This window comes from Typopeltis vanoorti, chromosome 2, assembly GCF_054136105.1.
Source record: "Typopeltis vanoorti isolate ZY-2024b chromosome 2, IOZ_Tvanoo_1.0, whole genome shotgun sequence".
Lineage (NCBI taxonomy): Eukaryota > Metazoa > Arthropoda > Arachnida > Uropygi > Thelyphonidae > Typopeltis > Typopeltis vanoorti.
Genome location: NC_143550.1, coordinates 19,215,301 through 19,243,186, shown reverse-complemented (window position 1 = coordinate 19,243,186; position 27,886 = coordinate 19,215,301). Strand labels below are relative to the sequence as shown.

General features: G+C 34.3%; 1 protein-coding gene across 1 annotated transcript in view; it reads left to right on the top strand.

The window, feature by feature from the left end:
- LOC150108860 (calcium-transporting ATPase sarcoplasmic/endoplasmic reticulum type-like) overlaps positions 1 to 27,886 on the top strand; it is a 263,322-nt gene that overhangs the window by 198,571 nt on the left and 36,865 nt on the right. Inside the window, exons 18-20 of the mRNA XM_090410430.1 lie at positions 2,016 to 2,076; positions 10,572 to 10,723; positions 19,164 to 19,384. Of these exons, the coding sequence (XP_090266556.1) occupies positions 2,016 to 2,076; positions 10,572 to 10,723; positions 19,164 to 19,384 (434 nt within the window). The remainder of the gene's footprint in view (positions 1 to 2,015; positions 2,077 to 10,571; positions 10,724 to 19,163; positions 19,385 to 27,886) is intronic.

The following is a 27,886-nucleotide window of genomic DNA, read 5'->3' as shown; positions in this document are numbered from 1 at the left end:
TGTTATCCTTCACTCTCTCTGCTGACCTCTTGGTATCCATCCTTACGTTCTCTTTATGTCCAACCAAATCATTTGTTTTTACAACCACTACTAACTCATTTGCTTCTCACATTTAAAGCATTAATTAACTTGCTCTCCCTCCTGCAAAGCAGATATTGTGGACTCTCTCATTAACCACACCTCTAATAATGGAAACTGTATACATTGCAATTCTTAAGTCATTTGTCACCTTTTTTTCTTTACTTTCCTTCATTCTATCCTTTTGCACTCTTTCATTCTTTTTCCCCAAATTTTTAATATCACTGCACTCATTTAATTGCTCATTCTGAGCAACTTGTTCTTCATTTCATTCTGGCAATTTCACTCTGTCCCTCCCATAGTCTTAGTCCTCATTCTTCCATTTCTTTCTTTCTTCTATTTCTTCCTACTTTCTTTTGTTTCACTATCACTTTTGTTTTTTCATTCATACATTCTTTCACTTTCACTTTTGTTTTTTCATTCATACATTCTTTCGCTCTCACAATCTTGCTTTGATTCCTTCAGTTTTGCATTTTCTGATAACTCACAATCCAACAGAATATCATACTTTCTTTCTCTCTCTAGTTTCCTTTTCAGTGTTTCTACGAACACACTTTCACATTTTGCCATGCCTACTTAGCACTCATGACATTGAACCATTCTTGAAAAATCTACATCGTTAATAACACTTCACCTTCGCTCTGAACAGTGTGCAGATCTTGTTTGTACCACCAGATTTTTCATTTAAGGCAAATTTCAAAATTCACTTATATATATATTGATAGCAAACCCATAAAGCCCAATAATTGTACAGTTACAATTAAGCTTCCACAAATTAACAATGCTTTACTAAAATGCAAAAATGCCATTCTTGCCTGCAATAAATATTGCAATTACTACACAAAATAACATTTATTTTTCCGGAGCCCTTTAACATGTTTCTAATTATTATAATGTCATTATATTAGAGCAAATGAGAGGAATAGATTACAACATGTTATCTCACCTGAAAACTGAGCATATTTGAGATTAACTGTTTAGCCCCAAAGTTCACTAGTTTGCTTTCAAGAAAACTCAGCTACTTATTATTTTGACAGAAGACAGAATTTAAATAGCTTCTGATCCTTTACCATTTCTACTATTATAAAAGAACAAAAATTGGAGTTTGCTCATCATATATTATATATTCCAGCAGTGAAAGTGTTGTGGAATTGCTTTTCAAGATTAGAATTTGAAATTAAGTTGAATTATTACTCTGGTTAAAACCCTTATCCTAATTCAAAACCTATCATTTCTCATATGCATTCTGAGAAAATTCAAATCCCACTGAAAATGGGAGGAACATTGAATTCCTTCTCAACTGAAGGTGCACTGGCAGATTTAGGATATTAGGAGTTCTCCAGACAAACCAGCTGCTGAGTACTCACAGTGGCTAGATGTTATGCATTCATAAACATGTCCTTAGTTACCCAATTTTAATTTTAAACTAAACTTCTGAGGAGGACAGTTTAAGTCCAGTTTTGTTATGATTTTTGGAAGCGATGTAGGATTGATGTTTAGAGATACATTTAGAAACAGATCAGTCTGTTTGTCAAAAATAGAATAACTGGCAGAGTTGCATGGGGTTGAATATACTCGAGGTAGCAGTTAGAGGTAATTTTGTCATTTCGAGATGGTAATCAAAAAACTGAAATTATCAAGAACTATACTTCTTAATATTGTGTGAGTAAAGATAGGATTCATTATCACTTAAATAAATCCATGATTCCAAATATGTTCATGTTTACTATATAGCCTAGTATTGGTTTGATAGCAAAACATCCTACTCATGTTTTTATTTTAGAGTAAACATGAGCAAGATGTTTATTTTTTGATAAGTAAGAACAAATGAGTAAGATGGTTTATATTTTTCCTGTTATTATAATGTAACCAAAATAATTAGTGTTAATATATCTTAATAAATATTTAGCATGATGTTTTTCAATTTTCCATTATAGGCTACTGCTGAGGCTATTTGTCGTAGAATTGGTGTATTTAGTGAAGATGAAGATACCACAGGTAAGTTGCTTTTTTGTATTTAATCTGGAAATTAAATTTCAATAATATTTCATTAAAATCTCAGGATTCTTTCCTTTTTTTGGATTAAAAGATATTGCATAATTACGGTTAAAGTTAGGTAACTAAGAGAAGATCTTTGATCCACTGCCTATGAGGGTGGTCTGAAAAGTTCTCAGCCTAACAATGAAAAAAGAATTTATCATTTCCGAATTATTTTTATTTTTCAACATAATCTCCCTTAAGACTAATATTTGAGCGATGCTCCAACACCATTATCCCATCCCTGTAATGGTTCTCAGTAAGATCTGCAAAATACCCCTCTACATCTGCAATCACCTCTTGATTCAAAGAAAAACGCTGACCAATGAGGAAGAGTTTTAGTTTTGGGGGAGACAAATCTCAGAGGGAGCCAAATCTCGGGAATAGGGTGGATGTTCCAACAATTCAGAGCGCAAATACCTTAATTTTCCCAATGGCAAAACGCCTTTGTGGGCAGATGCATTGTCCTGATGAAAGATGATTTTTTCTTCTGCAAACCAGGTCTTTTTACACGAATGTTTTCGTCTAGTCTGGTTACAAGATCAGAATAATATTTCCTGGTTATTGTTTTACCCTTTTCAAGATAATTAATAAAGAAAATGCCTTTAGCATCCCAAAACACTGATGCCATGACCTTTCCTGCTGATGGAACCAACATTGTCTTCTTTAGCACTGAACAACTGCCTTCTGTTCACTGTTGTTTGGATTCTGGGTGTGTAATGGTGAATCCAAGTCTAATCCATAGTAATAAATTGACATACAAAATCAGATTTATTCATGTTAAAACGCTCCAAGCACTGTTCAGAGATTTTCATGTGAGTGCGTTTTTGATCTGCTGTGAGCAAGCACAGCACCCATCTTGCACAAAGTTTTTTCATTTGCAATTCTTCATGCAAAATATATCCTACACATTCTTTTAAAATGCCTATAGTCTCAGCAATTTCATGCACTTTGACTCGTCAGTCATCCAATAACATATCGTGCACTTGATCAATGATTTCTGGTGTTGTTACACTTTTTTGGACGTCCTTCATGTGGATCATCTTCAAGGCTGGTACAGCCATGTTTAAACTCGGCAGCCCATTTCTTTATTGTCAAAAACGAAGGAGAACAGTGCCCATAAACTTTTATGAACTTTGAATGAATTTCTTTTGGCATTAAACCTTCTTTTACAAAGAATTTTATAACTGTACGATACTCAATTTTATCCGTTTCAAGGTATAAAACACTTTTGCTTCAGACAGCTGTATAAAACAAACTACTTGATTGAATGACATGCAATTTGACATGGATCCTTATGACAGATGTACCAACTTAGAAAGAAAAAAATGTTGCTGATAGTGTTACGATCTATGGTCAAGGGTGAGAACTTTTCAGACCACCCTCGTAGTTATCTTTTTACAGTCTAATTACTGTCAGCTACAAAGAAGAAGAAATGGCCACTTCAGGACTTATATGTTATATTTGCACTGGCTGAAAATTAAATACACAGAATTGTTCTGTGTAATTTGATGTGATATTATTCAGAAAGTAATGCTTCTACTGTAATTGTTCCCCAACCAAAAGAGATGTATCAGTGAAATAAAAAGAACATCAGAAGTTGGTTGAGTCTTTATTTTCATACACTTTCTCAACCTAATCTCCTTCCCTTTGAAGCCATTTTCTTTGCTGCATAATAAGCTTTATAAATCCATCATAAAAAAAAAAAAAAAACTCTTCAGGTTATTTTGAGAGCCATTTTCATCACTCTTTTGAGCTGTTTGTCATTTTCAAAATGAATAACTTTTGAGATATCACCTCATTTTAGAAAATAGGTGACCAGCTCAGTTGGATAAGTAACTAGCATCTCAGTTCTCCAGCCAACAGCTCATGGGTTTGAATCCCATTGTGGGAATGAATATTTATGAATATATTTTAGATGAGAGATGAATTTCATCACCAGTGTGAGGCTACATTCTACTTATTGAAAGACCTGAATATTTTAAAAAGATCAAGTTTAGTCTCTAGAGCAGATCTCCAAAGTATTTAACTCATAGCTCACTCAGTAATAATGAACAATGGGTTTATAACCTTTCATGGGTGTAATTGGCCATTAAAAAATTATCAGTAGTCCACAGCTTCAAATCCAATCTCTTTGATAGCTGTGTTGGAGTGAACTTACTCGTGTGCTGTTTCATATTTCAAAAGCATTTGCTATCCCTTGGTACAAAGCTGTATTTAACTTTGCTAATTTATTAACTCTTTCCCCATACAGTCCTAGTGAATGACTCCTTTGCTGTTGGAGGGTTGAGTTTTGAAATTTTTAGCCATCAGTGAGGTATATTCCATGGACTGAATTTTAATTCCAGAGTTACAATGATAAACCAATTTCCATCTCCTGTCGGACTTTTGTGTAGAAAAACATTGCCTTCTCTTTGATAATATTGAAGCAATTCGAAAAATTGTCAGTCCTGTGTGTTTCATTTCACTGGTCAACTGATACATCACCCAGTATTCAGACACTTGATTTCTCCATGCCTGTGACGAATTAGTTACCTTATGCTAAACCAATATTCAGTTTCATTGCTGATTATTTCTGGATCCAATTAAGCTCAATTTTCTGCTTATGAAAGTTGTCAATTGCAGTTTTTAGCTGCTCACTTAGTAATCAGTCATTAATGTCAGTTTTGTCATTGCTATTTCTTATTTTTCACATCCAACAATATACTGTATTCATATGTTGCTTCAACTTGTATGAAATTTTTGTAATTGGTCATCCTGTTTGGGGGGAGGGAGGGGAGTGGGTAGTGCATCTGCTCTCCAACTGTGGGTTTGAATCCTGTCATGGGAATAAATGTTGTGTTTAGGTGAAGATGAATTTCATCACCTGTGAGACCACATCCTGTCATTCTGTTTGTTGGAGGACTGAAATGACTTGAAAAAGTTCCTTTGGTCTCTTGGGTTTCCCAGCTGTGTAAAAAATAAATAAATAAATAAAATAACTATAAAAATAAAATTTCTGAAAAAATCACAATGCTCTTTAAAATTATTTAAAGTAGGAAAGAAAAGCTAAGTTATTTTTGGCAATGGTTGTAATGACTAGGTTAAAAAATTTTAAATTAAATAAGGTTAATTAAATATTAAAGGATATTAATTTATATATCTATTTATATACATATTTTATAAAAATACTATACAGTAATTCTCTACCTTATGAAGCTTCACTTTGTTATGATCTGCTCATACAAAGGTTTTAGTGATGATGATGAATCAGGTGACATGCAGTTTTCATGAACTGTTTATAATGTCATTGGTCACTACATCTCTTTGTGTTTTGTTATTTCACTGTATGATTAACTGCTTAAAGCTATTGTATTATTTTATACAATAAAATAATAGTTATAAAAAGTTTATCATACACAGTGAAACAATGAAACACAGATGTAGAGAGCAATGTTAATTAATAATAGCAGATAATGTTAAAAGTATAGGTATTGTTTCTTCCAGTGAAAAGAATACACATAAACTTGTTACATTACATAACAAGATTGAAATTCTTAAATTTAGTGATGGTGAGGGTGTATCAGATAATCAGATAGGCCACAGGCTAAACTTGCCTCACACTCTGAGGGTGGTCTGAAAAGTTCTCAGCCTCGACCATAGATGGCAACACTATCGGAAAGATTTTTTTTTTTTTCTAAGTTGGTACATCTGTCATAAGCAACCATGTGAAATTGCAAGTCATTCTATCAAGTAGTTTGTTTTATACAGCTGTCTGAAACAAAAGTGTTGTCTTTATCCCTTGAGACGGATAAAATTGAGTATCATGCGGTTATAAAATTCTTTGTAAAGAAGGAAGGTTTCATGCCAGAAGAAATTCATTCGAAGTTCATAAAAGTTTATGGGCACTGTTATCCTTGATTTTTGACAATTAAGAAATGGGCCTGCCAAGTTTAAATGTGGCCATACCAGCCTTGTAGATAATCCATGTGAAGGACGTCCAAAAAGTGTAACAATACCAGAAATCATTGATGAAGCGCACGATATGGTATTGGATGACTGGCGAGTCAAAGTGCATCAAATTGCTGAAACTATAGGCATTCCAAAAGAACGTGCGGGATATATTTTGCATGAAAAATTGCAAATGAAAAAGCTTTGTGCAAGATGGGTACTGTGCTTACTCACAGCAGATCAAAAACGCACTCGCATGAAAATCTCTGAACAGTGCATGGAGTGTTTTAACATAAATAAATCTGATTTTGTGTGTCAATTTATTACTATGGATGAGACTTGGATTCACCATTACACAACCAGAATCCAAACAACAGTGAACAGAAGGCAGTTGTTCAGTGCTAAAGAAGACAATGTTGGTTCCATCAGCAGGAAAGGTCATGGCATCAGTGTTTTGGGATGCTAAAGGCATTTTCTTTATTAATTATCTTGAAAAGGGTAAAACAATAACCAGGGAATATTATTCTGATCTTGTAACCAGACTAGACGAAAACATTCGTGTAAAAAGACCTGGTTTGCAGAAGAAAAAATCATCTTTCATCAGGACAATGCATCTGCCCACAAAGGCGTTTTGGCATTGGGAAAATTAAGGTATTTGCACTCTGAATTGTTGGAACATCCACCCTATTCCCAAGATTTGGCTCCCCCAAAACTAAAACTCTTCCTCACTGGTCAGCGTTTTTCTTTGAATCAAGAGGTTATTGCAGATGTAGAGGGGTATTTTGCAAATCTTACTGAGAACCACTACAGGGATGGGATAATGGTGCTGGAGCATTGCTGGAATAAATGTATTTAGTCTTAAGGACAATTATGTTGAAAAATAAAAATAATTTTGAAATTATAAATTCATTTGTTCATTGTTAGGCCGAGAACTTTTCAGACCACCCTTATAGTGTTCTTAGCGAAGTGAAAAGTACTACACTAGTCAGTAGTTAAACACTTTTTAAACAAATTTAACACCATTCAGTTAACTTTTGAGTGAAAAAGGTGCAGTTCTCTCCAAATAAATATACTATTTACCAACTCATTTATGCTATAAACCATTCTAGACCAAATAATATGTTTTTACTTTGTCATAGTGCCAAAAGACTCAATACAGGAAGTTTATTACATTCCACAATGTTTATCACACGATGGGCATTTTGGAATATAAAATATACTCTGACATGTTCCAGCAATCCGTCACTCTTCATATAAAAATGAAATACTCTTCACTGCCTTGTATATCCTTCTAATATCTGTAAGAAAAGTACATAAAGGTAGGAGAAATAACTTGGATCTCTTCAATGATTTTCAGTGAAAATTATTTTGCAAACTGAGATGGATTCATTTAGATACTCTTACAATTTCTTCTAATAGGTTATTGCAGTAGGATTTGTTTTAATGACAAGTTGAGGACATAATTCTAGATTCATAAGCTGTTACTTTTGAACCTAGAATTAAACTTATTAATTCTAGGTTCTGAAGTTAAATTTATGACTAGAAATTTTTATTCAATAATACTATTTTTGCCCAATTTCTGTCTCTCCCATGCATTGAACTGCAAGTTACTTATTAAGTAACATAGTCGCAATGTATTTCTGAAATGCTTTATGGCAGCAAGCTCTTAATATTGAAAGAAACTAAAAATTCATTAATATCATTTGAAATTATACAAACTAATTATAGAATTAGTTTCACTACAGCATAGCTAATAGCTTTTTTAGGTTACTGTGTATATACACAATGCAAATAACATAGCTTAAATAATAACTATAACACTTTTTTTGAATGTTAGTCAAGTGAGTTTTAATTTACCATCCTACATGTTTCACCGATTTTTGCTTATTCAAAATTAAAACTCACTTGACTAACATTCAAAAAAAGTGTTATAGTTATTATACAAGTAGTCAAGAAATAAAATCATTAGCTTAAATAATTTTAAAAAAAATTTTAAATAACGAAACCTGTGGTGAGATCATAATTAAAAGAAACACACGTATTAACCACAGTGAAAATTATTTAATTGTAAATATTTCATCCTAAGTATCTTAGGACATCATCAGTACAGTAGTTTAAACAATAATAGGAATAACATACAGTTAGGGCGCATGATTACAATAGAATCTCATTAAACGTGCGTAAACACACGTTTAATGAGATTCTATTGTAATCAGTTAAAAAAAATAAATAAATAAATAAAAAAATTACATAATTTTGTATGACAATTTCCCATACTTTAGGAATAGTAAGAACGTCGTTGCGGTTTAAATTTGGTCTGTGTAGTAGGGCTTCAGAACTTTCTTTATATAAACATGAATGTTTATATAAAGATCTATGTAAAAGTTTAGACTTTTCCCAATGGATCCTATGGCTTGGATTTTCAATTCCGTGTTGAGAGAGAGGCCAGATTTCTGCAGTTTAAAAACACGAATGTGGTCTTGATGTTCCAAGATGCGTTTCTGAACAGACCTACCTGTCTGTCCAAAGTAAGACAATTTGCATGAGCATGGTATCTCATAAACGCCAGGCAACATCAAAGATGAGAGTTTGTCCTTAGGAGAAGGTAACAAGTTGTAAATTTGGTTGATAGGTTTGTAAGTAGTGGCAAAATTGCATTTCTTCAAAAGAAAAGGTTAAATTGAAACAAAACTGTTAAAACTAAACATTGAAGAATGTGATACTTGTAAACAGAGTATGTATTAGATGATCTCTCATAGCATTTTCAAATAATTGAAATAATTAAGTCTGTAATGTTTACAGGTCAAATCAGACTTCTAGATATCATGCAAAATTTATCATTGGTTCCTGTTGAGATTGTATGCATCGTGATAAATTCTCTTCTAAGTAAAGCATAATTGCTGTATTCCACTCTATTGTTTGCAGCATAGATATGCAAGGTTGGGCTGATCCACACAGGATAACACGAAAGTTTGGAATTATGAACATCCTTAAGAAGAAAGCATGTGATATCCTAAAAGATGAGAATTAAATAACTTATTTCAACTTATTCTTAACAGTTATTGCAAAAAGTCTCTCTGAAAATTGCTATTTACAAATAACCATCTTCACCCAAATATTGATGTCCAGTACAGAAACTGTATATTTTTCATACATTAGTAGATTGTCCACTTCCATTGCTGTGCTTTTGAAAGAACAGAACATTAGTAGTGTGGCTTATAAATCCATTCTATTCATAGCATTTTAAGATTGTCCAAAGGACAGTCCTTTTTCTGAATTTTTAAGAGTTCATAAAATATGTATTGCATTAAAAATAGGTCACAAGGATAGAAATTCTTGACGTCAGTAAAAGCAAAGATCTTAGTGACATTGCTTATAAAAGAAATGGCAAATTGCAGCTGACTTCATTGGGCTTCTGCAAACCAAAACAGAGCTGAATACATCTACACGTTTTTTAGAAGAGAATTCATTGCTGCAGTGCTAAAAAATCTACAGAAATTATTCATTCATTCATTCATAGGGTTCCCTCAAAACCAAGAATTAATTTTGATCTGATTTCTAAATGCTATGGACTTCAGTTATGCAAACAGTCATTTGAAAACACTGCAAGAGAGCAGATGCTACATACTCTGTTTTCATGTCTTGTTCTTCCATATAAACTTATGAACCAAAAAATCATGACCACCCAGCCTGTTTTGGGGCAAGCAAGCTGCACATTTTGTCAAACAGGCCAGTAATGGCCGTATCCTGGTGTGGGGATTTCTCTTATGGACATAACTGGATCTTCTCATCCCCATCGAACAAACCTTGACTGCTAATTCATGTGTGAAGATTGTTTCATGGTGTCAAAACAATTCCCTTTATCACAAGGCTCATGTTGTGCAAGCATGGTTTAAAGAGCATATCCAAGCATTCCATGTGATTTCCTAATTTGAATCCCGTTGAACATTTGTGAGACTGTTTAGAATGCAGCATTTACTGGTTGATGCTAGTGCCTTGCACATTTGCTTACCTTTTGGGACATTATTCTGTATAGTTGGTCCAGAATACCTCAAGACATCTTCCATGGTCTGGTGGAATCACTGCCAAGATAGGTGTAAGTAGTTCTCTTGGCCAAAGGAGGCCCAACACATTACCAAGTAGACAGTTGGCTCATGAACATTCAAGGTAACGTTTATAGGTGTTAATGGTAGTTTCATTTTAATCTCTATTCTTTGTATTTTATATGTATATACTTAAATCTTGAAGAAGTTACCAGCTGTGAGATAGCAAAACTTTTCAGCTGTTTTTATCTAATTTATGTAATTCAAATATGTATTTTAATACATCTTTAAATTAATAAATTCGTTAATAAATTCCATCAATATTAAACTCAAGGTACTTAATAATTAGCATAGGCTGTTATATAGCTTTGAATTATGCCTTTTTTGCTGAATATTTATTGATCAGTTATATTCTTGCGCACTTGCATTTATTTATGCACATGCACATGTATATTTGATTTTATATATTTTTATTTTTTTAAGGATTGTCTTATTCTGGTCGTGAATTTGATGATCTACCACTAAGTGAACAGAGGAGAGCTTGTCAACGAGCAAGGTTATTCTCCAGGGTAGAACCAGCTCATAAAAGTAAAATTGTGGAGTTTCTGCAAGCTGAGGGTGAAATTTCTGCTATGGTAAGGCACATTTAGAATAATCCTTACATGCAATGTTTATGTACATGCCCAGGTGTCCATTGTCTTTCTGTATTTGGGTTTTTAGAATTGTTGGTGAATCCAGCATGCACGATGCTCTAAATGCAATAATAAACAAGGTCACAGGTGTAACAAAATGCAGAGGAGCAATGAACAAATTATCATTTGCTCATTCTTATCTTAAAGCATAAGACCTTTATGCTTTAACATAAGAATGATAAAGAATTTAAGATAAGAATGAATAAGAATAGAAATTTCTTATTAATCAGCATTAATATCTCAAACCTGCTATGTAGATAAAACAGTGAATTAGACCAAAAATTGTCATTTTCTGGAACATGTATTCCTTTACAACTGCATAACTAGTTTCCTCTCGTGATTTTTTCCAGCATGATTTATTACTTGGGAGTCTATGGTATGATATGATACATTTGTTCATATTATACCTTCTGTCATAAGCCTGCTTCTGTCTGAACCAAGCTTATGATTAGTTTACAATGTTTACTGCTAGAACTGTTTGCTTTGGTAGACAAGCAAATCAAGCCTTCTTCCTTTGCCATCAGTCAACAAGCTGTCACTTAAGAGAGTTGCAACTCCACTGTAGAATGTATGTTTGTAAAATTCTGTAGCACTGAAAATTTTTTCAGATAGTCAGAATTATAAATGATTTCTTCATTTTCATTGCTCTGTGTGATACCACTATGATAGCAGTAAGAAGTTGATATAGAGAAAATAAAACCATCTTGATCTTTCACTGGGCAGATTTTTGTCAAAATTCTTAAATCTTCATTTTTTTGATTAATGGTTTTATTTCTAATCCAGCTGTTAACATTAATTTGGAAACACGTTTTGCTGCTAAAGGGTCATTATCATTTCAATATACCCTCAAGCGACATGGTGTAATTATGCTACACAATTAAGTTTATTATTTGTTTATTAGTAAATTTATTAGTAAATTTCTTACAAGTTAATCTTCAATTTATGAGGTTATCAGTACTGTCAGCCCATACATTCCATCTTCTAGAACAGCGTTTCTCACCCTTTTGTCTATCGCCAACCACTTAAATCTCAGATAATTGTTCATGGCCTGGCAATATAAAAAGTATCAAAAACCATATCGTAAGAACATAAATTGCACTTTATTCCGGAATAAAGGAGAGAAATTAGTGGCGCTGATAGCATGCGCCTGGCCAAAGACTACAGACCAAGGAGCACAGAGGGTGGGGACCAGGAGATATTTAGACAGTTGAGCTTGCCAAGTACAAGAAGAATGATTATTATGGGAGATTTTAACTACAGCAGTATAAATTGGAGAGAGGAAGATGCATATAATAGAGGTAGAGGTATAAAAGAGTTTTTTGGATTTGGTCATAGCATCAGAAAAGTTGATAATAACTGAGATGACATCTCTCCCACTCTCTCCAGTCACTCTCTCCAGTTGGAGAGAGTGACCATATGGTTTTGACTTGGAAGATGAATAGACATGCAGGAGTAGCAAAGAGATGGGAACGTATGTGGAATTATAAGGCAGGAGATTATAATAGTCTTCGATGTGAACTTGGGGAAATTTCATGGGGGGAGGGATAGGATATCATTAGTGCTTGGGAAATTGTGAAGGAATATTTGTTTGCAGCAATAGTAAGCTGTATTCCACAAGTGAAGAAGAAGAGGACCCAATTTGGAGTAAAGTGGATGACAAACATTATTAAACAGGAACTGCATGCGAAAAAGAGGCTATGGAAAGATATAAGGAGACAGGTGAATAGAAGATGCATGAAGAATATAAGACACAGGCCAGGAGAGTGACTAGTATGGTAAGGAAGGTGAAACTGGAATATGAGAAGAGATTGGCCCTAAGAAGAAAATCCTAGGGAATTTTTTAGCTATGTGGCCAGTAGGAGAAGAAATGACTGTGGAAGAATAACATTGTGGGATAAAAATGGGAATAGAGTGACTGATGCAGAGGACATAGTGGAATTGTTCAATGAACACTTTATCGGAGTAGTATTTCATCCTGGAGGAGTAAATTTTAATACTAGAGGGATAGGGCAGGTTCGAGGTTTAGAGGTGCAGGAGGAGAGTGTGTTCCAAACACTGAGTACTCTGGATGTCAGTAAAGCTGTGGGACTGGATGGTATTTCACCACATGTTTTGAGAGAATGTGCTAAAGAACTGACAGCTCCTTTGACCTGGCTTTTCAACGAACGTCTGGTAACGGGAAAGATGCCCAGGGAATGGAAGGAAGACAAGATAGTGCCATTGCATAAGGGCAGTAGCAGACTAGAAGTGTCTAACTATAGGCCAGTTTGTGTGTCATCAGTAGTTAAGATCTTGGAGAAAGTAGTGAGAGATCGTATACAGCATTGGGCAGATGAGGGTAATGATATCTGTGAAAGTCAATATGGATTTGTGAAGGGTGCTCTTGTTTTAGTAATATGCTAGCCTTTTATAATAAAGTTACAAGAGCAGTAGATGAGGGAAAGGCATATACTGTGGAGTGCTACTTAGGTATGAAGATTCATCATCATCATCATCATCATCAAATTCCTGCCATGTACCCTCAAGGGGTGTACAGGATATGACAGTACTACATGAAAAAAATTACATCATTACTAACTTCCTATCTACAATTTTCCTCCAAATCAGTCTGTTACCTGTCAACACTCCAACATTATCATATCTTATATTTCTATCGTCTAAGGCACTTTGTACCATATCAATCCACCTATATCTTGGTCTTCCTCTGGGTCGTTTTCCTGCCAACCTGGCAGAGAACACTTGTTTTGCTAATCTTTCCTCTCCCATTCTATTTAAGTGACCATACCATCTGAGATTAGCTCTGCTAACGCATTCCTGGATGCGGACAATGTCAAGTTCTTTCCTAATATCCTCATTTTTAATATGATATTGCCATTGATGCCATCTGTTCACGCCTCTAATCTTTCTCAGGACTCTCATATCTGCGGTCTCTAGTCTTTGGTCATGTGTTTTACTTCTGACCCAGCTCTCAGATCCATAAGTTAAAATTGGTTTGAACACAGTCTTGTATACAGCTAATTTAGTGTTCCGACTAATTTCTTTCTTATTCCATATGAATTTATTCAATTGACTTCCCACAATACCAGCTTTGCTGATTCTGTTGTCTATTTCTATATTTAGTTTACCATCTTCAGTAAAAATTGTGCCTAAGTAGCTGAAATGTTTTACTTGTTCCACAGGTTCTCCATTCACAACACAGTTGACATTTTCAATGATTCTGCCTATTTTCATTGTCTTTGTCTTTTTATTGCTGACCTTCATACCATATCTATTACAACAGCTATTCAATTTAGTCAGAGAATCTTGCAGACTTGTAGCGGATTTATTTAGAAGTATAACATCATCCGCATAAAGCAAAGAGCTGACATTAACATCTCCAATTTTGATATCAGGTTTAATACCACATTCCTTCATAATGTGATCCATATAGATAATGAATAACAGAGGGGATAATGTACATCCTTGTCTCACACCAGATTTAACATTAAACCATCTTCCTGTACTTCCTTCAATTCTAACTGCTGACTCACAACTCAAATAAAGACTAAGTATTGCTTGATATAATGCCCCATTGACACCATATAACTGCAGCGTATTGAATAGCTTCTCTCTTGGCACCTTGTCATATGCCTTTTCCAAATCGACAAAACTTAAATACAGATCTTTGTTATATTCCCATGCTTTCTCGACTATTTGTCGTAAAGTGAAGATCTGATCCTGACAGCCTCTATTTGGCCTGAATCCAGCTTGTTCTTCACCAAGCTTTTCTTCCACAATTCTTCTCAACCGTTTCTCAAGTATACTTGCATAGATCTTGCCAGGAACACTCAGTAGGGAAATACCTCTGTAATTCTCACATTCAGTTTTATTTCCCTTTTTATATATGGGTACTATGAGAGCTCTACTCCAATCATCGGGAATTCGTCCCTCTGTCCAGGCTTTCTGAACCATGCAGTGCAGCCACTGTAAGACTCTTATACCACCATACTTCAGCATTTCTGGTCGAATATCATCTACTCCTGCTGCCTTTCCACATTTCAAGCCTTTGATGGCTTTTTCTACTTCAAGTATGGATATGTATTCCTGACTGCATGCCTGGTCAGTGTTTTTTATCACTGTGCTGTCATCACTGCTTGTTTCATTTAGCAGTTTTTCAAAGTAATTACTCCATACTTCAAGGATATCTTTTTCTCCTGTTTTCATTTCACCTTTATCATCTCTAATTCCTTTTACAGCACTCTTTCCTCCATTCCTAAGCTTCTTCAACAACCTCCAGAATATTTTGCCACCTTCTTGATATTTATTTTCTATATTCTTGCCAAAGTCCTCCCATGACTTTTGTTTAGCTAGTTTTACACACTGTTTAGCTTTCTTACATTTGTCTCTGTATTCTGTAAGAGTAAAAGCTGACTTATTTGCCAGGAACTTTTGATATGCTTTCTTCTTTCCTTCACTGCCTCTTTAACTTCCTGTGTCCACCAGGGAGTTCTGATTTTTTTATCTTTGCACACAACCTCACCACATGCCTCTCTGGCAGAATCAATCAATGTTTCCTTCAGAGTTTGCCAGTGAATCTCCAAGGTTTGATTCCTGTTCTCAAACTCTTTCATTTTCTTTTCAATAATATTTCTGTATTTTAGTCTACAGTTAACATCTGAGAGCTGCTCAACTTTTATTCGCTTTAAAACTTTCTTACATGTTATTCTTTTCAATATGAAATTCAATTTTATCCTGCTCAAGACTAAATAGTGATCACTTCCAATTTCAAATCCTCTGTACACTCTGGTGTCCTGCACCAGGGAGAAAACATCACTATCAACAATAACATAGTCAATGAGACTTTTCTTATTCCTAGACTCTTCTCTCCATATTTTCTATAAAATAAAATGTTTAAATGATTTCTTCTGTAATTGAAACTCTTGCTTATGTTCAAAATATTCCAAAGGCTTTTCTTCTAATTCAGGATGTTTTATCCAAAAATGCTGCAAAAGCTTGGATGGTTTTCATAGCATGATTAGATTTAACTTCACGACAAATTACACACATTGGATGCAGATCTTTTTCGGTAGATTCAGGTAAAAGAATAAAACCATATTTAAGATAATCATCATTATAATGTCTTATAAAACTAGATTTTATAAGACATCTTATAAAATCTAGTTTTATAAGATGTCTTATAAAACTAGATTTTCTTTTTTGCTGGTGGAGATTCAGAAATAATTTTGCTTTTGTAGTCATTTCTTGCTTCTTCCTGACTCGAATAGTTTGGATTCTTCACATTTAAAAAATTTAATAAAGTTCCTTGATTCTTTTTACTCATTTTATAATATGGCTTAAAAATGTATACATTTTATTTTGATATTTTCTATGAATGTGCCTTCTTTACATCAAATTTCAGCAAGCTGCTGTTATTAAGATGCCTAACTAAAGAATCACATGAATTATTAAATCAATAAAAATATGTGTTTAACAAAAATAATGCAGCAAAACCACGATATTCACCCAACGATATCTAAAAGCATACTAACTGCTAATAGATATATGAAAGTCTAGCCCCCCCGCACTTTGCCTCTATTTGGCATATGTGCAGTGCTAGCAATTGCTATGATTCCCTGACAAGTAGGAAAGGCAAATCGGTGAGTGCAGAGGAATGCCATGGGCTATTTGCATCACACACACCAAGTTTTGCTAATCTTTCCTCACCAATACTATTTTAGGTTATCTCTGCTTACACATTCTTGAATACTAATGATGTCAACTTCCGTTTTTTTATTATTGTTTATTTTTAATGCCTTTATTTTTAAAATAGTTCTATCACTGATGCTATCTATTCACTCCTTTAATTTCCTTCAAAACTCTCATATCCATGCTTTCCAGTATTTAAACATCTGTTTTATTTTAAACCCGAGTAAGGTAAAATTACCAATAAGGTAAAATTTGTTTTGAATACTGTTGTATGCTGCTACCTTGGTCTTTTGACTGATTTTTTTCTCTCTCTCTCTCTCTCTCTCTCACACACACACACATTCATGAAAAGTTATAAACCAAATAATCCAGAAACTGTGCTCTAAAAACCAAATATAGAACTTTTAAGCTATTGTTCTCCTCTGAAAGCTGATCAACTGATTATTTTCAAAACTTTATATGCATTTTTGTTTTTTATGTGAAACTCATTTTTTATTCTGTTGAAAAATAAATGATTAACCTGCTATTCCAAATTTTGATTTGTGTGTCAAGTGCATAGAAAAAGGTGAAAGGTTACAAAAAGAAACATTCTTAAATTTGGTGCACTTACTTCCTACCCTCCCTACCACACTTTTGTAAAATATTAAAAATCCTGTCTACGGAGTCTGTAGTATCTAAGTAAGAAAAAAAAAGCTTAAAAAAAAATAGGGAATTCACTGATCATAAAAATACAAAATATTAATTTCGCTTTATACAAAATAAAAATATTATAAAAAAATATAATTTAATTATGAAATACAGAAAGAAACTATTTTCTAAAATGTCTTGTTTTGCATTAATTTTCATATATGTGTATCATTACAATATTATTTCACTTTTCTCATGATGAATTTTCCCTGCAAAGAATATTCTCCATGATGAATTGTATGATAATGAATATTTCCTGCAATGAATTGTGCAAACACGCTGTCAGTATCTTGATAAATATGGATACTTGCAAACTGTAAGATTAGACATTGGGTTGAAAGTTTTCTTCATTCCTTACAAGTTATGTGGAGGCCTTGACACAGTTGTCTAGTTTTTGATAAAGCAAAATAATGATCCACTGAAAATTATAGAAATTCAAACTAATCTTCTTAGTGAATTTAAAAAAATGTTTTACTATTTTTTAAAGTTTTAAAGTTTTTGTTTTCATTAACTTGATTATTAATACTGTTTTTATCATCTTCATATAACATTAATAACAGATTTTTAATAAATAGATAATTAATAACAGTGTCTTGAGCAAATTTTAATTTTTAAAGAAACTTAAATCTTGTAAAATACCATTTGTGTCCATTCACACTTCTCTGAATATTTAATAATTCTTAAATAGTTACTTATTTGTGCATAGGCACCTAAAATTTATATCAACTTTTTAATTTGATATTTTGATCTGAATAAATTAGGGCTCACATTCAGAAATGGATTGACAGTGAATCTCTACTTTGCAATGAACAACATGGGTTTACTACAGGAAGGTCATATTTTAGCAACTTGCTCACATTCTATAACAATGTTACCATTGAACTAGACTAGGGAAATGGATACACCATGATACTTTTGGATTTTGCTAAGACTTTTGACAGAATATAGCATGGTAAACTGTTGCATAAATTGGAGAAAATGGGTTTGGGTTATAGAATATTAGCATGGATAAGAGGATGGCTGACCGACAGATATCAAAAAGTGGTATACAGGGGGCGATGTGAGTCTGCTCTGCAAGATTTAAGGTAACAAGTGGTGTACCACAAGGATCAGTGCTTGGTCCACTGTTATTTAATCTGTACATTAATGATATTGGGAGGAAGTTGACAAGCGACATGCAGCTATTTGCTGATGATGCAAAGATAGGTAGGGTAATCAGGAATGCTGCTGATATCAGTAAATGTAAAGTCATTACTTCGGCATGATTAAATATCCAATGTCGTATTCTATTGGTGGGATTAGGCTAGAAGAAACTGATGAGGCTAGGGATCTTGGAGTGTTAATAGATAGGAAGTTGAAGTTCAGGGCAATGTAGCAAAGAATCCAAATACAACTCAAAAGATAATTGCATGCTGAAAGGAACGTTCACATGTGTTAGTTTGCTCTCATCAAGTCCTCGATGAGAACTCACTTGGACTATTGTGCGCTCCTGGTTTCTGTTGTGATTTTAATATATTGAGAGAGTACAAAGGAGAGTGATAAAAATGATATCAGGATTGTGGAATACTGATTATGAAGACAGAGTGAGAATTTGTAGACTGCAGACACTGGCAAACAGGAGAAAGAGGGGGGGTGGGGTGATATGATTAAGACTAACAAACTTCTGAAAGGGTCATACAGGATTTCAGTTTATGGAGGGTGGGGAAAGGATGAGAGGGCATCCTGGAAGCTGAGAATGAAGGCCACTAAGATGGGGGTGAGGGCAGGGTTTTTCTCTCAGAGGGTGGTGCATGATTGGAATGGATTGCCATTGAATGTTGTGAGTGCAAGCAGCGTGAATGAATTCAAGAATAAGTATGATAGCCGGTGTGTGTAGTATGTGGCCTCCCTCGATGAGTCTCTGACTCCCTGGAGGTCTCTCTTAATAATAATAATAATAATAATAATAATAATAATGATGATGATGTAATGTAAATTTAAAATGTTACTAAGATTATCCATCTCTTCATAGACTGGTGATGGCGTAAATGATGCTCCAGCACTAAAGAAAGCTGAAATTGGTATTGCAATGGGTTCTGGTACTGCTGTAGCTAAATCTGCTTCTGAGATGGTATTAGCTGATGATAACTTCTCCACTATTGTAGCTGCTGTAGAGGAAGGCCGTGCCATTTATAACAACATGAAACAGTTCATTCGTTATTTGATATCCTCTAATGTTGGTGAGGTAGTGAGGTCAGTAAATTTTTCTGAGTAACTTCAACATATATTTAAATTAACAAACTTCATATCTTTACTTTTTTGCTTTGTACATGTGTTATAATTTGCTTTTTTGTTAGTAGAAATACATAAACACTGATCTTGACCTAATGGATGGTTTGTGTGTCTCTCTCTCTCTCTCTATCTATCTATCTATCTATCTATCTATCTATCTATCTATCTATCTATCTATCTATCTATCTATCTATCTATCTATCTCTTTGATTTGCAAACAGACTGTTGATTTGGATTCCACTTAGCATGGGTGTTTGAGTGTTTAGATGGCAGATGATTTTCATTGCCTACTATGTGATCACTTTTTTTTTTGAGTCCTGAAAGTGACTTTAAATAGCAGTGTTCCATTATTTAACACTTGCTACCAACAGTACTAAATGTGATGGGTATCTGACCTTTAATGTGTGAGATTACTACAAAGTGTGTGTGTGTATGCACACATGCATGCATATGCAGATGTGCCAATTCTGTGATCATTGATTTCAGTGGTAAGATTTGATTATGATGCATAATGGTCAACTCTCTCACTCTTTTAATTCATTCTCCTGCACTTCTTTAGTAGTTTCCTTTTTTTTTTTTATGTTATCTGTTTCAGTTCTTTTGCATAGAAAATTAAAATTACAGCCAAGCTATTAAACTCTAGTAGCACTTCTATCCTCAAAAAATCATTGCACATCAAGTTTGTCATGGGTGAGCAGAAATTTATTGCTTCTTGAATTTGACCTTCCTGAATGTGAACTAAACTTTTAATATATCACTATTACTACTGCTGTTATCTTTATTTTTATTTTATTATTATTTTTTTTTTTGTGAAATAATTAATGGCAAATAGTATACCAGATTCTTTCAGTATAATTTCTAGACCTACATACTGCTAAGTGCTAGCTTCATTTGCTGAGTGGAAAGCATATCAGCTCTCAGTAGGCCATGAATTTGATGTTAGTGAATGCTTTAAATATAGATGAATTTCACCACTATGTATGAGACTTATTGAAGGTCTGAAATGGCTTGAAAAAGTTCAGTGTTTAGTTTCTTAAGCAGAATTTCCAGATTATCTAATCCTTAATAACCAGAAGTTTAAAAGAACAGTGGACATTATTATGAACATTTAAAAAAATTATAGAATTTATTAACTCCTATATGTTCCTTCCTTGTTACAAGGACATCATCAGAAAGAGAAAAAATTGTTGACAGCATTCAAACTGACACGAGTCACACAGAGCATGTGTTTACTTAACCATGTCTTGCTCATTGTTGTGAACATTAGAGTTCAAAGGAAACAATGGTTAATATTTTGTAATTCCAATACAGGATTATATAAATCATTAAAAAAAAAAACTATCAACACTTAATTGTGACTACTTCCTTAAGGTTTGAGACAGGCATGCAGTCAGAATGGTTAATGTTTGGACAGTGCCATAGAATTTTACAAGTTTCAAGGAACAGATGATCAGATTTCAATCAATTTGAGTATAAAATCTTGGTTTGATTCCAGACACACACAGCGGTCTGTGTGTCTACTGTGATGGCATAGTAATTTGATGTAGTCCTCATTTTTAATCTAGAGGAATGGCCCATCTGTCCAAAATAACATAGTTGACAAGAACATGGTACTTGATAAACACCTGGCAATGAAAGAGGGGTGGTAATTTATCCTTGGTGGATGGGAGAAATGCAGACAGTTTTCAAAATAATTTGAAGCTGGTGCATAGATTAAACTTAAAGGATCTGTGCTGTTAGTTCTGACATTCCTTTAAGGTAGGGTATGGCAACTCTTAACATTCATTTGGTCTGGTTGAAGGATGATATTATTCAATGAGTTTCTGGATGGGGGCATGGATGTATTCATTAGCAATCACAATAATTAATGAGCCTCCATAGCTGAGTTGGTTTCAGTAACGCACTATCTTTTGAAAGATCCAGAATGTGAAGACCCTTTATTCAAAACTTCTCATTTGAAGTTAGCTGGTCTCTTACAGAGGTGGTAGGGTTTTTTTTTTTCTCCCAGAAACTCAGATTATTCATCCTTCAACCAGAAAAACTAACCAAAAGAACCTATGCATTCGACATACAAAGTATACTTTAAAGGCAGTGGCGGCTCGTGGCTTGAAATCATGGGGGTGCTGCAACTTTTGAAATATACATACACACTGTAAGTACAGTGTATACCTGTTTGGATAAAATATCAAAATTTAAAAAAAATTCAAATGTGAAAAAATATTGTTTATTATCGATAAAAAATTATACAGTTTAGTATAATTTTGAATTATACTAAACTGTATAATTTATTATACGTTCGGCATGAAACTCTTTGAGTTTCTTGTTCGGCTGTGAAACAATATGGGATGTAATAATAATATATTTGGCACTATCTTTGGTCCGCTAGCCGTGCAGACTTAGTGTCTTTAGTCCGCACGGTTAGCTTAGTGGCTTTGTACTTCGCAACCATATGCCTGGGGAAGGAGTGTCCCAGGTTCGATTCTCATTGAAGAGGTGAGGAACTTGAGGATCTTCCTCAGGCATAGCCTTCAAGCCGACAAACCGGTCCCATGAACATACGCTTCTACATCAAAAATATATATTCCCCCCAGCGGCAGGCTAGGCGACAGGTCGGTTGGGAGTGGTACTAACAAGAAGTCGCATCTAAGTAACACGCAGACCCTGCATAGGAAGCGGAAATAACGCGTAGTGAAAGAAGAAAGTATAATTCAAAATTAATTAAAAATAAAATACATTTCTTTAATTGTAATTGAAGGAATAATGGATTTACAATTTTTGGACATTACAATTAAATCCTTTAATTGTAATGTCCAAATATTTAAAGAGATAGTAAACAAGATAAGCACTATGAACACTACTACTGGCGCAAACTGCATATAAACAACAGTGGAACTGTGCGACAGACAGTGCCACATTATGCTAATAGCTCGCATCTCATGTACATATGCTTGCTCACATAGCAATATGACACTGTGGTAAACACAGTGCTGCTAGCGTCCTTCACCCTCCTAAGTGCTACAAGATGGATTTTTATTATTTTTTATACAAAATAAGAGAAGCGTATAGGATTGTTGATGATGAAATTAAATATTACATGCAAATATAAATAAATTAATAAATATATTTACATATCGAGAAAACTGGGGATGCTGCAGTTCCGCAGTGCCTATGCATGAGCCGCCCCTGCTTAAAGGCACACCTTATCCTAAAATAATGGATATCCAAGATGATGTTTATTTTCCTTAATTTTTCCACTAGAATGGGAATCACTAAACAGATAGAATGAGCTCAGCATATAAGAATTTTGATAATACCTATCTTCTATGGTGTATGATGGTGAACAACAGATGGATGTAGCTGCCAGTGAAGGAAGGTTTTGATAAACAAGAAATTGAATATTGCCTGCAGAGGTGTAGATTGTTAAAGTGTCCTGAAAAGGAAGCCTGTTGTTAGATTCATGTTTAGTAGTGAACCTTGATGTGGAAATACATGGAGTTAATTTTATTCAGAAATTATGACTTCATCAGAGTGTAACTTAAACCACAAAGAAATCATCTACAAAGTGAAGCTGTATACGAGATTGAGGGAAAATATTACTGAAGAGTTGACTTTCCAGTTTATCATAAAATACTCCACCAAAGGCTGATGGGATAGGGCTGCCAATGGCTGTTCCTTCCATTTTCTTGAATACCTGATTTCTTCATGTACAATTGCCTACATTTATGATTTAAATAAGTTAACAGCTTCTGGGAAATCATCCTGTACGAATTTATAAACAAAAGCTGGCATTCTAAGAATTTCTTGGAGTGGTATATTAATAGATACATGACCTACATCAAAAGAAATAATTCGTTTCATTGTCTAAAACATCAGTTTCCTGAATTTCCTATATCCTCAAGGGGGGGGGGGTGTTCAGGCTATTGTGACAATACTACATGATTCAGTTTACATTATTATTAATCAACCATTTTCATCCAAATTAATTTATTACTTGCAGCACTTTAATATTGTCATATCTAATTTTATTCTTCTAATGCACTTCTGACTGAATCCACCTAGACCTTGGTCTTCTTCTGGGTATTTTTCCTGCCATCTTAGCATAAAACACCTAATTTGCCAACCTTTCTTCTCCCATTCTCTTTAAATGACCATACCACCTTAGATTAATCTTGCTCATAATTTTTTGAATGCAAACGATGTCAAGTTACTTCCTAATGTCTTCATTTTTAACATGATTTGTCATTGATGCCATCTGTTCAGACCCCTAATTTTTCTCAGAACTCTCATACCTGTGTTCTCTAATCTTTGATCAAATACTTTATTTCTACCTGAACTCTCAGATCCTTAACTTAAAACTGGTTTGAACACTGTCTTGTAGACTGCTAGTTTAGTGTTTTTGTGCTAATTTTTTCTCATTCTGTATAAATTTATTCAACTGATCTCTGCCAATACCAGCTTTGCTTATTCTTTTGTCTATATTCATATTTAATTTGCCATCTTCACTAAAATCTATGCCTAAATGGCTGAAATATTTTAATTGTTCTATAGGTTCTCAATTAAGAATGCAACTGAAGTTTTCTACATTCCTGCCTGTTTTCATAGGTTGATATTTTTTTATTTCATAGTTTCATTTGAAATTTGTTATGGCTGTTATTAAGTTTAGCTAGAGAATCTTGGAGACTTGCACTGGATCTGTTTAGGAGTACAACACCATCTGTGTAAAGCAAAGAGCTAAGTTTTTTATCTCAGATTCTAATATCAGGTTTAATTCCACTTTCTTTTCTAATGAAATCTATATAGATGATGAATAAGAGTGAAAATAATGTGCATAAGGATGCACGTTATCTCCACTTACACCTAATTTTACATCAGTCAGTCCATCTTCCTGTATTTCCTTCAATTCTGACTGCTGACTTTCAACTTCAATGTGCATTGCTCTATATAATGTTCTATTTATTCCATATAACTAGTGTTTTGAAAAGCCTTTCTTAGAGCATCTTGTCGTATGCCTTTTCCAGATCTACAAAAGTTAATTACAGATCCTTGTTTTTTATTCCCATGATTTCTCAACTACTTGTCATAAAGTGAAAATCTGATCCCAATGACCTGTATTTGGCCTGAACCCAGCTTGTTCTCTTCTAAAAAAAATTTCCACAATTTTTCTCGGTCTTTTTTTTATTTTTAAGTATGTTTGCATAAATTTTATTCAAACGATAAAGTAGTATAAAAGTTATGCAGTGTAGCCACTACAGAACTTTTATACCTCTATATTTGAGCATTTCTGGTAAATCCATTCCAGTTGTCTTTCCACATTTCAAGTTTTTGACAGCTTTTTTTTTCTACCTCAAGTATCAATTCCTTTGATTCCTTTTACAGTACTCTTTCCTCCATTTCTAAGCTTTCTGCAGATGTTCTGGAGGCTATTGAAAAAGCTTAGATATGGAGGAAAGAGTACTGAAAATGTCAATTTTCAGTACTCTTTCCCATTGTCTCAAATGGGACATGGACAACTTTGTTGTGTTCATTGTCACCAAAACACATTCTTGCCTTTGCTCATGCAAAAGAGATTCCAGGTCACCTACCCTTATTCTCAGTAGTACACAAATCATCAGACAAGATCAAATCTCTTTGCTTCTACTAACATTTCCCTTCAGCCTTTCCTGGCATAAACACACCGCATCAGTAGCTTCCTCAGTATCCAAGAAACTTGGCATTCTCTTTCATTCAAGAGCCTGTTTTACACCCAACTAACTCTTCACTATATACAAATCCATCTGTGTTTAGAATACTGCTCACATGGTTGGGGTGGTGTACCTAAAGCTTTCCTTAAAATCCTTGCTGCCATTCAGAGGCATGCATTAGGCTCATAGATGATCCCTCTCTTATAGACTCACTTCAACCTTGATCTCACAGGAGCAGTGTTCTGGTACTTCCAGGTCATTACTGCAGTGAATTGCAATCATCATCTTCCACTTTCTGTTAACCTGTTAATACAAGAGCTGCAGCTGCCCAGCACTCCTTTATTGTGCACTGCAAATGCACCAAACCTGCTTCTGATCATCCTCTTATTCTGTCTGCTTTTGTCCTCTGGAATAGTCTTTCTTAAGAAATATTCCAAAACAACTATAACCTGTAACACTACAAAAAAAAAAAAAAAAAAAAAAAAAATAACAAACTTCTCAGTCCTCACCTGCACCCCACACACGGCATTGATGTACTTATAGGTCCCTCAACCTCTCATGTATGGGATCGGTAAAAAAAAAAAAAAAAAACTTAAGTCTCAGCACTTAAATATCACAAGGAATGAATAGAGGACAAGAAGTTAGTTACATGTCATGAAGGAGAGCCAATAATGAGGTAGAAAATTATATACTGATAAGTATCTTTGGAGTGCTGGTTAAGGCAAAATTCAGGAGTGGGTGAAAAGAAATGATACTGGGAGGAGAACAACCTTGTTAAAGACAGGTCTTTTTTGATAGTTCAGTATGGTAACGTATAAGATTCTTTACTTTGGGATGTAAAATACAAGTTGTTTAGTACATCACCAGAATGAACTGCAGAAAATTGATTGGGTCAGTGGTTGTTGGTGGAGAGCAAATTGCCCTGACACAGCAGCTTAGAACTGACATTTGGAGATAAGGAAGTTATTGTTCCTTCTGCAATAAGGGATTAATTAGTAATGAAATGAAAATGGTGATAAGTCTCTAAGATACACCCTGTGAGGATAGATTAAAGATTTGTGAATTAAAAAATTTGGTTAATAGGCAGAAAATGGGAGATATGATAGCCATATAAAATACTAAAAGAGATCTTATAAGATTCTTGCAGAGGAAATTTTTAAATACACAACGGGGAGAGTGAGACAGAAAGTTGTCCTTGGAAGTTGTGTAAGAGTGTGATAAGAAAGAGTAAAAGTTCTAAATTTTTTGCTTGTAGTGTGGTGTATGAATGGAATGGGTTGTTAGCTTTCATAAAAACCATATACAGTTGACTCTCATCACTATAATAATTACTGAAAAGTCTCAAAGCACCCATTAGATGTAATGCTGTGTTCAAAAAAATTCATTATAGCAAACTTTCCAATATAACAAACTATTCCTGTGGTGGTCTCTGAGTTTGTTGTAATGAGAGTAGACTCTGCATGCTGGTGGCATATTCATTTTTATTATGGACATTAGTTTACTCCATTGCAAAAAATTTAGTTCACTATTTATATTTACTGGATGTTTTATTTTCTCTCTGTCACTCCCATACATGGGAGGCTGCACAACCATACATGAGCGGGGTCAAGAGAAAATGTGTTGATAGTCTCCTTGATAAACTGGAAGTTATAGCCTGTGGAGAATACTTTGCAGAGAAGTTACATAGATGGAATGAAAGGTGAATGGGAGTAGCAGGTTCAGTAAATTGGCAATTCAACTGTAAAAAGATGTTGAACAGCTGTTACTCAACGTTATTTTAGGTTTAACAGAAATCGGAGGCATGATGGATGACAATTTTACTGAACAGTACCCATGGAAATATCTATAGAAGCAGCACAATATGAAACTGACAATCTGTGAGACGTTAGCTGGAGAGAGTTTGTGAGAGAGAGAGAGAGAGAGCCATCAGTTTGCCAACCTGTCCTCTTCTGGACAATATCAACAGTTTGAGATTTTTGGTGCACCACTCCAGATGCAAGCAATATTTCATCATCATCAAATTCCTGACATGTACCCTCAAGGGGTGTACAGGATATGATAGTACTACATGAAAAATTTACATCATTACTAACTTCCTATCTACAATTTTCCTCCAAATCAGTATTACTTGTCAAGACTCAATATTAGTATTATCAGATCTTATATTTCTATTATCTAAGGCACATTGTACCGTATCAATCCACCTATATCTTGGTCTTCCTCTGGGTCGTTTTTCTGCCAACCTGGAAGAGAACACTTGTTTTGCTAATCTTTCCTCACCCATTCTGTTTAAGCGACCATACCACCTGAGATTAGCTCTGCTAATGCACTCCTGGATGCCGACAATGTCAAGTTCTTTCCTAATATCCTCATGTTTAATATGATATTGCCATTGATGCCATCTGTTCACGCCTCTAATCTTTCTCAGGATTCTCATATCCGCGGTCTTTGGTCAAGTGTTTTACTTCTGACCAAGCTCTCAGATCCATAAGTTAAAACTGGTTTGAACACTGTCTTGTATACAGCTAATTCAGTGTTCCGATTAATTTCTCTCTTATTCCATATGAATTTATTCAATTGACTTCCTGCCATACCAGCTTTGTTGATTCTGCTGTCTATCTCCATATTTAACCTACCATCTTCAGTAAAAATCGTGCCCAAGTAGCTGTTCCACAGGTTCCCTGTTCAAAAACCAGTTGACATTTTCAACAATTCTACCTATTTTCATTGTCTTTGTCTTTTTCTAAGAGCAAAAGCTGACTTATTTGCCAAGAACTTTTGA